The sequence below is a fragment of the Halichoeres trimaculatus genome, unplaced genomic scaffold (genome assembly GCF_033239565.1).
Source record: "Halichoeres trimaculatus isolate MK-OKI-2021-1 unplaced genomic scaffold, fHalTri1.1 fHalTri1_scaffold_23, whole genome shotgun sequence".
NCBI lineage: Eukaryota > Metazoa > Chordata > Actinopteri > Labriformes > Labridae > Halichoeres > Halichoeres trimaculatus.
Window position 1 is genome coordinate 23937501 of NW_027437201.1, and position 17497 is coordinate 23954997.

Sequence of the window (17497 nt, forward strand, 5' to 3'; positions counted from 1 at the left end):
CACACGCTAAGGGCCCTAGCTCGGGCTAGGAATGTCGTAGAGAGATGAAACCAACACCAAAACGCTCGTGTCATCGAGACGCAAAAATCATACGCTGCTACCCTGGACCTATCTCCAACAGGAAGCCGGCTATTTGCCTCACAAAATTAAAAAATTTTTTTTTTAACAATTTCTGCTAAAATTTTCTCCTCTGAAACCAAAAATGGTACAGGTTTGAGACTACCATCACATGACAGACTAGACCCTGCTCTCCAAAAGTTGTGAAGGAAGTTGTTGTTTCTGGCCCGGTTTTCGAATGGCGAGCCCTCAAAGCCGCCGACCGCTTTTGGCCGATTTAGGATTTCTCCATGTTAGCAGATGAGGAGAACCGATTTCAGCTCAAAACACACATTCTACTAGTGCCGCATTTGGGCCTCTAGACCAAAAACTAAAAGTCATAGAGCTTTAAAAATGACATGGTTGGATTGCTGACAAAATTCCCTACAACCATATGATATTTTTACACAGATTGAGCCAACATTGTGGCCTACAGGACAAGTAGTTCGGCCATTTCTCTAAAGTAAAAAATCCATTTCTAGCACTTTTCCAGCGCTTTTACAGCGTTTTTGTGACGCATTTGGGCTTCTAGACAAAAAAGTATAACTCGTACAGCTTTAAAAATGCCAAAAATGGATTCCTGACAAGCTCTTCTATCAAATATGATATTTTTGACACAGATTGGGATAAAATTGTGGACTCTGTGAGGACTTCTTTACATTACATGCCTGATAAACTCTCAGTCTCCACTCTGTTTGGGGTTCTGTCACGCTAATTAGAACTCCACGCATGCAGCAGGTGATGTCATTCAGCACAGCAGAGGATACGTTGCCATGGTATCAACTGACTCCCAGACATACCATAATATTCTCTCAGAGCCATTAGGCTCACTTTCACCCCATGCACACCATAACAGACCTAACTGGGGCTAGGAATGTCGTAGAGACATGAAACCAACGCCGAAATGTTCGTCTTATTTTGTTGGACACATTGGAGGGAAAACCGGCAGAAGCCCGAGGACCCGTCTAACGCTGCTTGCAGCTTTAATTTCTTATTATTCCGCCCCGTCAACGAATGCTAATTTGACCCCCTAAACATGCTCAAAAACTCACCAAAATTGGCACGCACATCAGGATCGCGTGAAATTGCGATTTGATACCAAACATGACCCCCGACATCCCATAATAAGCTCTGTAGCGCCACCTAGGCACACGCTAAGGGCCCTAGCTCGGGCTAGGAATGTCGTAGAGAGATGAAACCAACACCAAAACGCTCGTGTCATCAAGACGCAAAAATCATACGCTGCTACCCTGGACCTATCTCCAACAGGAAGCCGGCTATTTGCCTCACAAAATTAAAAAAAAATTTTTTTAACCCTTTCTGCAAAAATTAAACCCACTGAAACCAAAAATGGTACATGCTTGAAAATACCATCACATGACAGATTAGACCCTGCTCTCCAAAAGTTGTTCAGGAAGTTGTTGTTTCGGGCCCGGTTTTCGAATGGCGAGCCCTCAAAGCCGCCGACCGCTTTTGGCCGATTCAGGATTTCTCCATGTTAGCAGATGAGGAGAACCGATTTCAGGTCAAAACACACATTCTACTAGTGTCGCATTTGGGCCTCTGGACAAAAAACTAAAAGTCATAGAGCTTTAAAAATGACATGGTTGGATTGCTGACAAAATTCCCTACAACCATATGATATTTTTACACAGATTGAGCCAACATTGTGGCCTACAGGACAAGTAGTTAGGCCATTTCTCTAAGGTGAAAAATCCATTTCTAGCACTTTTCCAGCGGTTTTGTGACGCATTTGTGCTTCTAGAGAAAAAAGTATAACTCGTACAGCTTTAAAAATGCCAAAAATGGATTCCTGACAAAAATTCCTATCAACATGATATTTTTGACACAGATTGGGGTAAAATTGTGGACTCTGTGAGGATTTCTTTACATTAGATGGCTGATAAACTCTCAGTCTCCACTCTGTTTGGGGTTCTGTCACGCTAATTAGAACTCCACGCATGCAGCTGCTCATGTCATTCAGCACAGCAGAGGATACGTTGCCATGGTATCAACTGACTCCCCGACATCCCATAATATTCTCTCAGAGCCATTAGACTCACTTCCACCCTATGAACACCAAAGCAGCCCTAACTGGGGCTAGGAATGTCGTAGAGAGATGAAACCAACGCCGAAATGTTCGTCTTATTTTGATGGACACATTGGAGGGAAAACCGGCAGGAGCCCGAGGACCCGTCTAACGCTGCTTGCAGCTTTAATTTTTCTTTTTTTTCTTATATTTTGAAAAACTTTATGCAGATATGGCCTTCTTTTTTTGGGGGGGTGGGGGTGGGGGGTGGTTATATGCGTATATGTCTACGATTATGTATGTTTGTAAATATGCATACCTTTATTCTTCATAATGTTATGATTTTCCAGTGGGAAAATGCAGCATTCATTGTAACAAATGGTAACTTTCTGGTAACTTTGAGCCAAAAATTCAATAAAAAAGAATGTTGAAAAAAAAATAAATGGTGGACTGCTCCTTTAAAGAGCTTCACCTGCAGGACGTTTCAAACCGTTCACTGGAAAAACAATCATCACTGAGACGATCAGGGAACATCAGCGCTCACCGCGTCCGACGTCTGTGACAAATAATCTCAATAAAACATCGATCTACAGGAACACAGAGGGCTTCTTTATTAAAGCAACAGCCCACAGGGGCGGGTATTGATCCACACACACACATACACACACACACACATCTTTCAATTAATAAATCTCTTTTCCCTCTTAAAAATCCTCCCACACCTTTCTGTCTGTCTCCTCTGAACGATTAATTTAACGTCGTCTCTGCTTCTGTGGAGCTTAAACTCACCCACACACACACACACACACACACACACACACACACACACACACACACACACACACACACACACACACACACACACACACACACACACACACACATACTCTTTCAGAGCGTAGGTGTGTGATGTATACTGTCAGTGTGTTCTGCAGAGCAGAATAAAACAGTGTTTTTCAGACAGTTTGGAGTGCGGCGAGGTGAACTGAAGAGACACACTGAGCGTGCTCAGATCACATCAGTTTAACTCAGCTGATTTGATGGAGCGGCTGCAGAAATCGTTGAAGTGATTCTTTCTTTAACGTCTTCAGATCTTCAGGGTTTGTCTGTAAAAATCCGGCTCACTCAGGGTGGACGGCGTGAAGCCTCAGAGAGGGATCGTGACGGAGGATGGAGGAGTTTGTGCGTCAGATTTTAGAACACAGATTACTGAAATAGCTCCTTTCACTCTGAGAAAAAAGATCTTTTTATCCTCCTGACTTTTTGTGAATCAGCGAGCTGCTCTTCCTCTCCTGCTGGCCCTGACGATCCATTAGAGCTGTCAGCATTCAAACTCAGAGCGACTAAAAATACAGATTTCTTTCACTGACTGTGCAAAGGAGACCCTGATCACCTTTAAACAAAAGAGAAAGAGCCTTTTCTCTGTGTGGTGCTGAATATTAGAGGACATCGAAGCGTTCGCAGCTCACATACAGAGGTAGAGACGCTCTTATTCACGATGGTTCACACGACCTGAACTCAGCACCCGATCTGTGAACGCCACGATCAGAAACACGTGACGAGGTCTCATAATGTGCTGCCTTTAAATGGTTTCATGAGGCATTAAGTATCTGACTGATTTTAAGTACTGTTGTTTAAAAATAATGAATTACACTGTACAGCTTTGATAACTGAGGTCAAAAGGAGAGTTAGTGGGAGAAGGACCTAAAAGGAATAGAATTAAGTTCGATAACACAGGAAAAAAGTATTGAACACGCTAACTGAGACTCATCTAATGATGGTTGTCCTGCTGGAAGGTCCAGCCACGTCTCATCTTCATCATCCTGGTGGATGGCAGCAGATTCAGATCAAGAATTTCCCCATACATGGCTCCATTCATTGCTCCGTCAGTTATATGAAGTTTGCCAACACCATGAGATGAGAAACAACCCCATGCCATGATGCTTCACCTCCAAACTTCACTGTTGGTGTAGTGTTTTTTGGCTGATGTGCAGAGCCATTTCTCCTCCAAACATGGTCTGTAGTATGACAGCCCAAAAGTTCAGTTTTGGTCTCATCTGAGCAGACAACATTCTCCCAGTATTCTACAGGCTTGTCAAGATGCTGTTTAGCAAACTTTAAACCAGCTTCAACATGCCTTTTCTTGAGGAATGGAGTCTTGCGGGCTGAGCGTCCATAGAGGCCATGGTGGTGGAGTGCATTGCCTATTGTTTTCTCTGTAACAATTGTACCTGCTGCCTCCAAGTCTTTCTGGAGCACTTTCAGGGTGGTCCTTGGCTGGTTGAGTCCTCTTCTGACTATCTTTCTGACTCCCTGGTCAGAAATCTTCAAGGAGCTCCTGTGCGTGGCCTGTTGATGGTAAGGTGGTGCTTCTTCCACTTGTGAATAATGGCCCCAACGGTGCTGACTGGAATATTCAGGTGCTTTGATATAAGTCTGTAACCAGTTCCATTCTGATGCTGAGCAACAATCAGGTTGTGAATGTCTTCAGAGAGCTCTTTGCCTTTACCCATCATGAGGTGTGTGCTATTTAACTGCTTGGTGAAAAAACACCTTTTTTATAGGACCATCAATTTGCTCTAGCCCAGCTGATGTTGGTTTGCACTAATTGGAAGTTCAAGTAATAATTACTGACAGATTTCAGGTGGTATGGTGCATTTCCTGTCCAAAGTATTCAGCCTTTCCATGGTGTGTTCAATACTTTTTTCCTGTGTTATGGTACTTAATTCACCATAATCATTATTTATGGACCTGAACGTTGTGATTTCTTTTCATGTGTGGATTATTGGAGTTAATACCAATGTCTGGGAGAAATCTAGTTTGAATTACAGTTTTGGAAATAAATGTGATGAGGAAAAAGTTGATGTGTTCAATACTTATTTTCAATACTGAGTGTGTTAACACAGAGATGGAGCAGACAGAGGGAGGGGAATGAGGTATCTCTTTCCTTGTAAGTGTAATAAAATGAAGACTGGACTCACTTTTTCCTGCCGTCGTATCGGCTGCTGGCTCCTGGACTCTGAGGAGGAAACAAAAGAGAAAGGTCAGTTTCCACGCAGCGTCATGAAGAAGGTTATTACCCTGCCTCTGCTCCAGCTGAAGTTTGTGGCGAGGGAAAAAACAACACAATAAAAAAAACAGGATGTATGGATGCTCTAAGGCAGGTTAAACCTAATCAGAAATCAAAGATGCAGCTGCAGAGCTCATTATTCCTCTGCACACACACGATGATGCTCTCCCTGCGAATCAGCAGAGCTTTGGTTTCAGGTTTCTGCTCTGAATATTTCTCTGTGTGATTATTTCCTCTGGATGCTGATTGGAGCAGCAGCGAGCAGTTCTGGCCTCGTTGTTCTCCGGCTGCTTTGCCCCCCGTCGGCCCTGAAATGAGATTATAGCTCTGAACCTGCGGGAGAAATCTGTGGAGCGTTCAGAGCTGCCGCACAGCAGGCCGACAGCTCACAATGACACGCGGTTAGCGAACATCATTAACAGGAGACGCGGAGTCGTGACTGTGCTGAAACACGCCAACAGGTTCTTCAGATTCTCCCACAAGGAGGAGACTCAGGGAGGAGAGCAGGAGCAAGTCACCGCGCACTGAGCGTGCTCACAGGACGCACGGTGGAGGTGTGAGGTCGTCCAGGCCGCAGCGCTCAAACCTGAAACAGCGCCTGTTCTTAGACGTTTAATTATCCAGACTCAGAGGGGCTGTATCCTCTGTACGGTGTCCCTTTAGGGACTTTTCAAATGAGCTCCACTGATTGGGCTGCTTCACTCCAGCAGTAACTTAACGACAGGTGTAGAAGTAAGCAACCAACCAACCAACCAACCAACCGGGGTAACTACACACTTTTAATGACTGCAGATACAACCCAAACACATCCTGAGATAAATAAGCTAGCACAAATATAAATAATCATTTTAATTGAAAAACTCCTCAAGGTCACTTTTCAAATAATTAACATACAGTTAAAAGATGCTGTGCGGAAGATCTGTTTTAATTGGGCTGCATCGCCACCTTCTGGCCCGGAGTCTCCGCACAATGTCGTAGATTATTTTAAAGCGTGGATTACGCTCAAACAGATATCTGGACTTTTTCAAGATCGCTTAAGCAGCATTTCCACCAAGCAGTCCGGGTCGGTTCAGTATGGTTTGGGACGGTTTGGGACGGTTTGGTACAGTTAAGCCTGATCCCGTTTGCATTTCCCCATTACCCATATGAAAGGGTCCCAAAAAATAGGCCGGCTCGTCTCAGTTTGTAGGGATCTGTCCCCAGATGAGTCAGTGGAAATGCCGCAAAAAGCGCGCCGTACCGAGACGAACCGAACCGAAACTCCTCACCCTAACCCTTTGAGAAGACCGACACAATAAGAATACATTAAAACAAACAAAGTAACATTAAGTTAATATGAACCAGTGGGATTTAAAAATGAAACTGACGGTTTTCAGGCAGGAGGATGGATATGTCTGATATGAGACAGGAGAGAGTCACAGAGCGGCTGAAAGCTCAGCTCCACATGGTGCTGAGAAAATCACTGAACAGATCTAAACCCCTTTGATTACACCGAGAACCATCCACAGCACAGAGAAAACCACATCGATCCAGAAATCAACATTTTCCCTAACGTTAATAACAAGTGTTGCTATAAGAGTGAAGAGACGGGAACATATTAATAATCCAACACAGCAGAAGCCTGTGTGCACACTTTGAAAATATAAAACACTGCCTCAGCCACTTTCATCAGAAACATATATGAACAGTGAAGCAGTCATTGACTTTGAGCTGAGACGGCGTGGTTTGAAGAAACAGAGGAAACAAAAATGGAGGCGGTATTTCCTTGTTCGAGGACAAGACACTTTATTTCATGGCTGAAGAAAAACTGTCAGCAGCAGTGGATAATTTCCTGAATGTGTTACTGAAGAGATATCACTGAAAAAAGAGAAAAATGTCACTTTGAGCTGTATTTAGCTCAGATTTTATGATGATGGAGACGCCGAAAAATCTGCAGAAAGATGCAGAATCTGTTGGCATCAGGCTGGATTTGCTGGTTTGGCTCGTTGGCTTGTTGTGCGCCCCGTGAACAGAGGAACAGAAGTCTTCACCATCTCAGACCGAATCATCTCTCAGCCACAGCTTCCTCTCCTCTGTTCCTCCTGAGCTTTAATGGACTCCTCTTTCATTCAGAAACTCCCGTCAGAGCCAGAGACAGAAACCGTCCTCTGTTCAGTCACCGTCTGAGTCATCTCCTTCCTGTCACTCTCTCCTCTCAAAGTTTCTTCTTCTGCTGTTTGTTTGTTTGTTTCCTGGATGACTCCAGCATCCGGAGCCTCTGCATGTGGTGACGTCACGTTCGCACCAATCGGTCACTTCGGACTCAGTGTCCGAGATCTTTAATTCAGTAATGCGTGGCTGTGATGAAAAGGACTGAGTCACCGCTGCAGATGGACTGAGCGCGCTCTGAACTCCACCTCAATCAGCCCAGATTACCCTGATGTGTCCAAACCGATTCTCACTTTGAGTAATTACTTTGTCGTTTGTCGTCCCTTCCTCTCTCTGTCTGCTCTGTACATTTCTCCTCTCATCGATGCTCTTCAAATAAAGTGTTTGTGATAATTTGTCCTGCACTTTGGAAAGCTGTAATCATCTTTTTGAAGACTTATTGAATCCAATTATTTCAGCTTTTAACACGGTGTGAATTCTTCTTTAATCATGTCTTAAATGCAGACCCTTTCAGAATAAATGTCAGCCTCTCTTAGAGGAAAGTACGTCCTGATCTTTGTCTGACGCCTCCGTGTTTGTTGTCTCAAACACACCAGAGGAGAGGACGCCTGCAGATGTTTTACCTTCACGTATTGATGTTTTAAAAACTGTGTTTACCACTCCTGCATCTTAAAGACCGACAACGCCGTCCTGTTTGTTAGAAAACTCCTGAAAGTTCCTGAGTGCTTTTCTTTCCCTGTGTTCCCGTCTGATATCAGTACGGTCGGTGTTCACGTGTTCGCTCTGTGTTTCATCAAAGAGCACAGACCCCCGTCTCTGATCCAAACCTTCATCCTCCTCTGGTTTCACTTTCTCTCACCTCCTCTGGCTTCTGTAAATGTCACGACACCTCCAGCATATTCTCCTCCCTTTACATCCTCCTCTTCGTCATCTCCTCCTTCAGAGGGGACGAGTGTTTCTTTTTTTTTTTTTTTTTTAAATGTAATTTATTGTCTTTTCAAAAACACAACACAACACAATCCAGCACAGCACAGCCCACATCTTAATACAAACGATTACAGAGTCCAAATTAGTGCACTTCCAGTGTGATATGTCCAAGTCATATGTGACATTGACTTTCTATAAAGTATTCCCTTTAAACAGAAAATGTGAGCCTCCTGTACAAAGTATCTCAGCAATATTCTGAGGCAAGAAATCCAGTAAGGGTTGCCATATTTTATAGAAGATACCAGAGTTACCCTTAGCAAGGGCACTAAGACGTTCCATCGGGAAAACTTTAAAAGTCTCTTTGTACCATTGTGTGACAGATGGAGGCTGTACTTGAATCCACTGAAGTAGTATGCACCTTCTTGCCAGATGAAGAAGTTTGCCCAATAACTCCATCTGACCAGGCAACACAATCGGTTCCCATGAGTGGCCGAGCAAAAACAGCATGGGGTCGACAGGAATTGGTCTATGAAAAATAGAACGGAGCTCTGTAGCAACATTTTTCCAAAATCTTAATATAAGTGGGCATTGCCAGACACAGTGGTAGTATGTACCTACACTGTTTTTACATTTTACACAGAAAGGTGAGATTTGAGGTGAAATCTTATGCATGAAATGAGGAGTACGTTGGAGTCTATATAAAATACGATATTGGTTTTCTCTCAGTCTATTACAAGTAAAGATTTTTTTAGCAGACATGAACATGTTCGACCAAATTTCATCACTAAGCTCAGTCCCCATATCTATCTCCCAACATGACCTGGCTGTGTGAGCCAATTGAGGAATAGTTTCTATTAGTTTTGTGTAGCAAAGAGAAATAAATTTCTTTTGAAAACTGGTGTTCTCGTTAAATTTGAGAAGAAAATTTTCTATTGGGTTGAGAATTGGTTGGTCACATGGAAAAGAGAGAGAGGACCGAACATAATGTCTTACCTGGAGAAAACCAAAAAAGTCTTTTTGTGGGATTCCAAACCTATTCTGAATTTGTTCAAAAGACAAGAAAACATCTTTCTCAAAAAAGTTACATATTAGTTTTAAACCTTTGTTATGCCAGTTTTTAAATATACCATACCCTGTGCCTGGGGGAAACAATACATTATTAATAAGAGGTTGCAATGCACTTGAGAAGTTTTTCCGCCCAAGATAACTCCTAATACTATGCCAAACTCTAAGTGTTACAAACAAAATGTCATTGTTTTTTACCTCCACCGGGAGCTTATTCATATCCAAAGATAGTAGACTCAGTAGTGACAAAGACTCACAGCACCAGTTATCCATATGTGGATCAGGTTGGTGTAGAATTGAATGTAACCACCCTGATATAATACGCATATGACAGGCCCAGTAGTAATATTGTAAATTGGGTAAAGCCTGACCCCCTTTGTCATATGGAAGCTGCAGAACCTTCATCTTAAGCCTAGATTTCTTTCCATGCCATATGAATTTTGACAAACTTTTCTCAATCTCATTAAAAGTGGTTTTGCTTATTTTAAGAGGTAGCATTTGCATAGGATAGAGAATCCTAGGGAGGATGTTCATTTTTATCAAGCTTATCCTACCTAATAATGAAAGTGGAAGGTCAAACCACCTATTTAAATCACTCTTTATCGAGTGTAAAATTGTCTTGAAATTTAATTTGTACAAATCTGAAGTCAACGCCGAGATTTTTATACCTAGGTATGTAAAACCTCCAATTGACCATTTGAAGGGGAACTTGTCTGGAGGATCCCAACCATCCCTTTGAATACCTAGCGGAAGGGCTTCTGATTTATCATGGTTAATTTTATACCCCGAAATCTGACCGAATTGATTAATAATGGAAAGCAAAATTGGTATCGATGTTTCTGGTTTTGTTATAAACAATATTACATCGTCGGCATAAAGAGATATTTTGTATTCAGTGTTCCCAAGTTTAATTCCAAAAATTTCAGGGTGTGTTCTTATAGCCTCCGCCAGCGGCTCCAAAGCCAAAGCAAATAAAAGAGGGGAAAGGGGACAGCCCTGACGGGTTCCTCTACCTAAGGAAAAGCAATCAGATAGTGAACCATTCACCAAGATCCTTGCTGTGGGAGCATTATACAGTAATTTTACCCATCCCACAAATACAGGGCCAAGACTAAATTTGTTTAGAACGTTAAAAAGGTACGCCCACTCCACTCGATCAAACGCTTTTTCAGCGTCAAGTGAAATTGCAAGTGCCCTGTAATTCTTGTTTTGTGAAAACTGAAGAATATTTAAGAGCCGTCTTACATTTGAGTGGGAGTACCTATTTCCAACAAAACCTGTCTGGTCAGGCTTTACCAGTATTGGCAACACCTCTTCCAATCTCCTAGCCAGAATTTTTGCCAAAATTTTACAGTCTACACCAAGCAAACTAATTGGTCTATAAGATGTGCACAATTCTGAAGGTTTATCCTTTTTTAAAATTAAAGAAATATGCGCTATATTCAAAGTTGGAGGTAGAGTTCCACGCATTAATGATTCTTTATATAAATTCAGCAATGGACCAACAATTTTCTTGGACATTTTTTTATAAAAATTAGGCCCAAACCCATCAGGGCCTGGGGCCTTTCCAGCTTTTAAGGACTGTATGGCCTCTAAAACCTCTTGAGTTGTTATTGGTTTATCCAAATTTGAGCTTTGTTGTTCAGACAACCCTGGGAGATTAATCATGTTGAAAAAAGTTTCACTGGGAATTGAAGTATCACCACATTCTGAAGAGTAGAGTTCCTGATAGAACTCTTTCATTATCTTACAAATCATTTTAGATTCAAAATGTAAGTCACCTTTTTTGTCTTTTAGAGAGGATATTGCATAAGATCCGCTTTTTCCCTGTGCAAGTCGGGCAAGGAGCCTCCCAGGTTTATTTCCAGATTCAAACAATCTGTGTTTTGCATAAAATATTGCCGTTTCTGCTTTTTGAGTAAGCAACTGGTCTTAAGCAGATCTGGCTGCATCTAACTGTTTAAGCACCAAAGGGGATGAAAACTGTTTAAAGTCCCTCTCCAAATTAGCAATTTGCTGTTCGAGTTCTAATTGTTTTTTAAGAGAGTTCTTCTTCTTTGCAGAAACAAATGAGATAATGGAGCCTCTCAAAAATGCTTTGCCCGTTTCCCACAAAGTAGAAGCACTAATGTCAGGTGTATCATTTGTGGACATGAATAAATCCCATTGGTCTTCTAAGTATTTTACAAATACGGGGTCACTCATTAAAGCTGGGTTTAAGCGCCAATGTCTTGATAAAGGATCATAATATGGTGGTAATAATTCCATGATGACTGATGAGTGATCTGAAAGGACACATGGATTGATAGAACATGTCTGGGTTCTGTCAAGGATTGATCTAGAAACAAACAAAAAATCAATTCTAGAAAAGGAATGATGAGGACGAGAATAAAAAGTAAAATCCTTGGAGAGAGGGTTGCAGATCCTCCAGGCATCAAAAAGACCAAGGTCATTGCACAAACCGTAAGTAGCTTTCATCATTCTAGAAGGTGGTTGAGTTTTAGAGGGCTTGTAATCCATACTAGGTTCTAGACCACAGTTAAAATCACCCCCAATTATAACATGAGTGGGACAAATAGATGAAACCTCGGCCAAAAATTTTGAATAAAATGTAGCCTCATATGTGTTTGGGGCATATACACTGCCAATTAAAAGTTTTTCTCCAAATAAAATCCCAGTGATTGCCACAAAACGTCCTTCTTCATCTTTTACAATCCTTTCCAAAACAAAAGGTAAGTTTTTATGAATAAGTATAGCTACACCTCTACTTTTAGAATTAAAAGAGGAAAAGTAAACTTGTCCCACCCAGTCACGCTTTAATTTTGTATGTTCTGGGTCAGTTAGGTGGGTTTCTTGTAATAAAGCAATCTGCACCTTATCTTTTTTCAGCATGGAAAGTACCTTGCGTCTTTTAATAACGTGATTAAAACCCTTGACGTTAAGGGTCAATATTTTAGTGTTACTCATAATGCTCTCATTAATATTATAAAGCAAAGTGCATCATAGTCAACCAAAAAATAGACAAAAATAAATATGGGCATAATCAACCTTCGATATGGACTACCTGTGCTGGAAAGAACACTACCATCAAACAGTGATGGCCAGAGAACATTTACACACACATTCAACAAACCAAAACAACACAACGTAACAACTATTGATTTAGAAATGTTCAAAACAAAACAAGCCACCATAAAGGTGGTATAAAAAGAAGAAGAAGAAAAAAAAAAACAGGTGTAGCCAAAAGCTATCTCCGCTCTACAGGAAAAAAAAAAACAATATTCCCACTACCGCCCCAACTCCAACACATTCTGATAGTCACAAAACAAGTGTTTGTCCGAATGTTGTGCTACTTGCCTTTCAAAATAGAGTCAAAACAATACGAAAGTATCTTTCTTTGGTCCTCTTATTTGTTCTTTAACCTCTAAAAGGCAACAATGTACTCACTTGAGCATCCAGCGTATTGATTATCTCTCTGTTGACGTTTTCTCAGCTCAGGGAATCAACAAATGCTTGAGCATCATTTGGTGTGGAAAACTTGTGCACGATGCCGTTGTGTTTCAGGGTGAGCGTGGCGGGGAAGCGCATATTAAAGCGTACGCCCTTCGCAATGAGTGCACGGCATGTAGCGTTGAAACCTCGCCTTTTATCGCGCACAGCAGCAGATAAATCCTGGTGGATATAGATGCGTTGCCCGTCATGCTCGAGTTCGGGTGATGCTCTGACCGCTGCCATGATCCGTTGTTTGTCAGTGGAGTTGTGAAGCTTGATTATCACTGGACGTGGACGGGGACCCGGCGGGGCAAGGCTCCGGTGTGCACGGTCCATCTTGATGCGCTTCATGGCACCAGATCCCCTATCCAGGCCGAGGAGCGAGGGGAGCCACGTCTCGAAAAACTGAATAGGATTCGTCCCCTCTGCGCCTTCTTTCAGGTTGGTAATCCGGATGTTGTCCCGTCTGCATCTATTCTCCAAGTCGTCTACACAACTGGTCAACAGACTGATTTTCTTTTCGGCTTCATTCAGCCTCTCTGCCATCACCGACACTTGATCTTCCACGCCGGACACTCTCTGCTCCGCGGCTGTAATGCGCGCCGAGTGGTCCTCCAACGTAGTGGAGACTTTCTCCAGTGTCTCCGAAAACTTAGATAGCTTTTCCTCCATTACCGCGCTGAAACGCTCAGAAACTTTCAGAATTATTGCCTCGGTATCTTCTAAAGCTTGAGTTGGAGGAGGCATGTCATCGTTTAGCTGTGCAGCTGTTCGGCTAGCATTAGCATTTGTAGCCGCTACTTTTTTCGGTTGAAGTTTCGTCTGTTTAGACATCGTTCTCCGTTCACAAGTACAGTAAATCTCAGATAAAGATGTAAACTACCATCTAATATAATCACCTGTAGGTTGCACAGGTAGTAGCACGTGTTACAGCTCAATAAATTGTAGTTGGAGCGGCAGCTCAGCGAAAACACGTCTTCTAGCACGCCATGTTCACCTGTCCCCCCGGACGAGTGTTTCTTAATGCCAGGAGACGTCCCCTCTCCTGGGAACCACCACATACTTTAATTAACGCTACTTGCTGATTGGCTGGAGCGGTGAGGAGCCTGACCTTTGTGAGGATCTGTGTGTGTGTGTGTGAGGTCGTTACTCTGACTGCATAGTGTAGTAATTTCATGTTGAATATCAGGCTCCATGCTGAGCAGCGTCCGACCACGAAGCCTTTAAGGAGCAGGAAACCATTCACAGCCTGGTTCTGCTCCTGTGTAATTACTGACGTGTTAAAGCTGCTCCGCTCGTGTTCAGAGGAGGAGCTGGAGCTTCTGGAGCAACTGCACGAAGAGCGGGGACAGTGTACAATAAATAAAGATCTAAAAATAAAAAACAGATCATCATGGAATGTAACTTTATGTGGTGTGATGTCACAATAAGAAATGTCACGGAATGCCACAAAATGTGATGTCAGAGAATGTTAGCAATGGAATGTTACTTTACGTAGTTTGACATCACGTGATGTAACATGAAATAACCTTACATCACATAATATCACGTCAAGTAATGTAATGCCACTTATTTTATATCATGTTATGTAATGTAACTAGTGCTGTCAGGCGATTAAAAAAATTAATCTAATTAATTACAGGATTTGTAATTAATTAATCTAATTAATCGCATTTTAATCTCATATCTGCATAAGGTCCCAAAATAAAGATTTTGAATTCCAGGACATTAAAATTACTTTAAAAGACATTAAAAAACATATAAAAATAAGGTGGGAATATTTACAACACATTTTTAGGTACCCTGAGGCATAAGGAACAAATGAAAAAAGTTATATGGTTCTATCTTTACAAAATTTACACATTCCTGCACTTAAGATAAGCTGATTTGATTTTTAGGACGCTTTTTGCTTTTACTCAATGTTAACTCAGTTTTTACTGCAATATGAACTTCTATACTTCTATGAGGTCAGGAGAACCAGGGCTAAAGGCTAAAAACTGTGAGGAACTATGTACAAAACACTTTATTCAAGTCTTGGATCAAAGAAAAGTGAAGTATTCTCAGTTTAACATGCTCTGAACACACAAACTGTTGCTGATTGGTGCAGAGCAGCCCCAAGCTGAAACATGACACCAGGAAGATGGGAGCAAATTTTCAAAGAATTCTTTAGATTTAAATACCGGACAAATATTGATCATTCAGGGCTCGTTAAATGCAGTAAAGAGTGTAGAATTATCTGTTTTTTACAGAATTGAGCAAACGGTTGATTTTCTGCAGATTTTCAAAAAGGACGTGTGAATAAACGAGATGTGGACGGCAGTCACAAATCACTCTCGCTTCCCTCCCTCCGGTTTTTTCACATGTGATATATTCAGGGACCGTCGGAAATGTGAAAATCTGACGATAACACCTCTTTTTCCAAGTAGGACACACGGTTTGTAAATGCCAGACATTTAAACATAAGTGCGTCTTTGAACGCCCCGCGGGTTTGGGATCCAGATTAATCTGCGTTAATTTTTATAACGCATGTAACGTCACATGATGTTACTATATGAAGTTTCGCGTGATGTAACTTATGTAACTAAATGTAATGGAATATAACTTTATGTGGTTTAATGTTACCTAATGTTATGTGATGTAATATAATGTTACGCAATGTTACCCCACATAATGTAATGTAATGTATGCAAATGTCACAGCATGTGAGTCATGAAATGTAACTTTATGCAGTTTCACCTCACTTAATGTATCATCATATAATGTCAATTTACGTTGTTAAACATCATGTAATGAAACATTACATAATATAACATCCCCTAATGCAACATCAGGTAATGTAACATCACATAAAGTAACATCACGTTATGTATTTCTATGTATTTTATCACGTTTTTTGATGTCACTTACTGTAACATCACATTATTTTACATTATGTATCATGTTATGTAATGTAACATCATGTAATATAATGTCACATGGTTTTAAGTCATTTAATTTGACATTAGGTAATGTGACGTCAAGTAATGTAACTTTATGTAATTTAACCTCATGTAACATCACATTATATAACATTGCTTTACGTAACGTCACATATTCTAACATTATGTTATGTTACTTTATGTATTTCTTCGCAGGTTTTTAATGTCACGTACTATAATGTCACATTATTTTGCATTTTGTAATGTAACATCACTTATTTAATGTCACTTTAAGTAATGTCATGTTATGTAATATCATGTTATGTAAGGTTACATCACGTAATGTAACGTCACATAATGTTAAGTCACTTTAATTAAACTTTATATTACATCATCTCATATAACATGACATGGTTTTAAGTCATTTAATTTCACATAAGGTAATGTGATGTCAAGTAATGTAACTTTATGTAATTTAACGTCATGTGATGTTACATCACGTAATGAAAACACACGTAATGTAACGTCACATAATGTAACTTTGTGTTATTTAACATGATCTAATTTACAGTCACATGATTTTAAGTCGTATCTTTCAACACTTTGTGATGAAACGTTACATTATGATGATTAATGTTATGTAAGCTGAGAATGTAATGTAAGAAATGTAAGAAAACAATGTTGGCACATACTGTAATGTCACGTTATGTAAGAAATAATTGTTGGCACATCAAGAAAAATGACCTAAAATCAGCCTTATTCAATGTGTAGTTTGGTTTTACTAAAGGTAATGTGAATTATTTCAATAGGCCATCAAAAGTAATATCAAAAAAAGGAAAAAAAAAGGGAAAAAAAAGAAAAGAAAAAAAAAAGAAAAAAGAAAAAAGAAAAAAAAGGACAAAATGAGAAAAAAGAAAAAAAAAGAGAGGAAAAAAAGTAATATCATTGAGCAACATGACTTCATGTTATTTGACAAAACTTTAATCTGATGCAGCTTATTTTAACGTAATTTATCCTAAAGTTTAGCTTAGAAACACATCCTAGCGTTCATAAGGTGATGTCACATCCTGTAACGTAGATGTTTCAGAGGAGAGTTATTAACGATGGATTTATCACCAGTTAGAGCTTGGTTTACACTAATGTCATCTCATTTTTCTGTTAATAATACTGTACACACACACACACACACACACACACACACACACACACACACACACACACACACACACACACACACAGAGTCAATTAAACTGGCGAGCTCATAACTGTACCACTAATTTGAACTAATATAACCCCTCTCTCTCTCTCTCTCTCTCACACACACACACACACACACACACACACACACACACACACACACACACACACACACACACACACACACACACACACACACACACACACACACACACACACTCCCCTCCTCCTCTCTGACAGCTCGGCTGCAGGAGTCTGACCGCAGACAGCTGACCCCCCCCTCCACTTCTCACTTCACCTTGCTAATTTGAACAAGGCTTTATTTTGATATTAGTCAGAGGCGGACTGTAGCGGGCTTGTTGGCCTCTCCGCGGGGTTAATTAGTGCAGAAAAGCCGCATTCATGACCGAGCTGGGAGCCTGCAGACGGGGGAGGCCGAGCCGTCCCTCCTGGCAGACTCCCCGGGCTCTGGCACCCCTGAGCGCAGCCTGGCAGGCTCACCCACGGCGTGAGTGACAGGCATGGACGGGTACAGAGGGGCATGATACAGAGATC

At 41.1% G+C, this 17497-nt stretch overlaps 1 protein-coding gene across 1 annotated transcript in view; it reads right to left on the bottom strand.

Moving 5' to 3' along the window:
• Positions 1–17497, bottom strand: part of ankfn1a (ankyrin repeat and fibronectin type III domain containing 1a) — a 91451-nt gene that overhangs the window by 49392 nt on the left and 24562 nt on the right. Inside the window, exon 6 of the mRNA XM_074664087.1 lies at positions 5107–5144. Within this exon, the coding sequence (XP_074520188.1) occupies positions 5107–5144 (38 nt within the window). The remainder of the gene's footprint in view (positions 1–5106; positions 5145–17497) is intronic.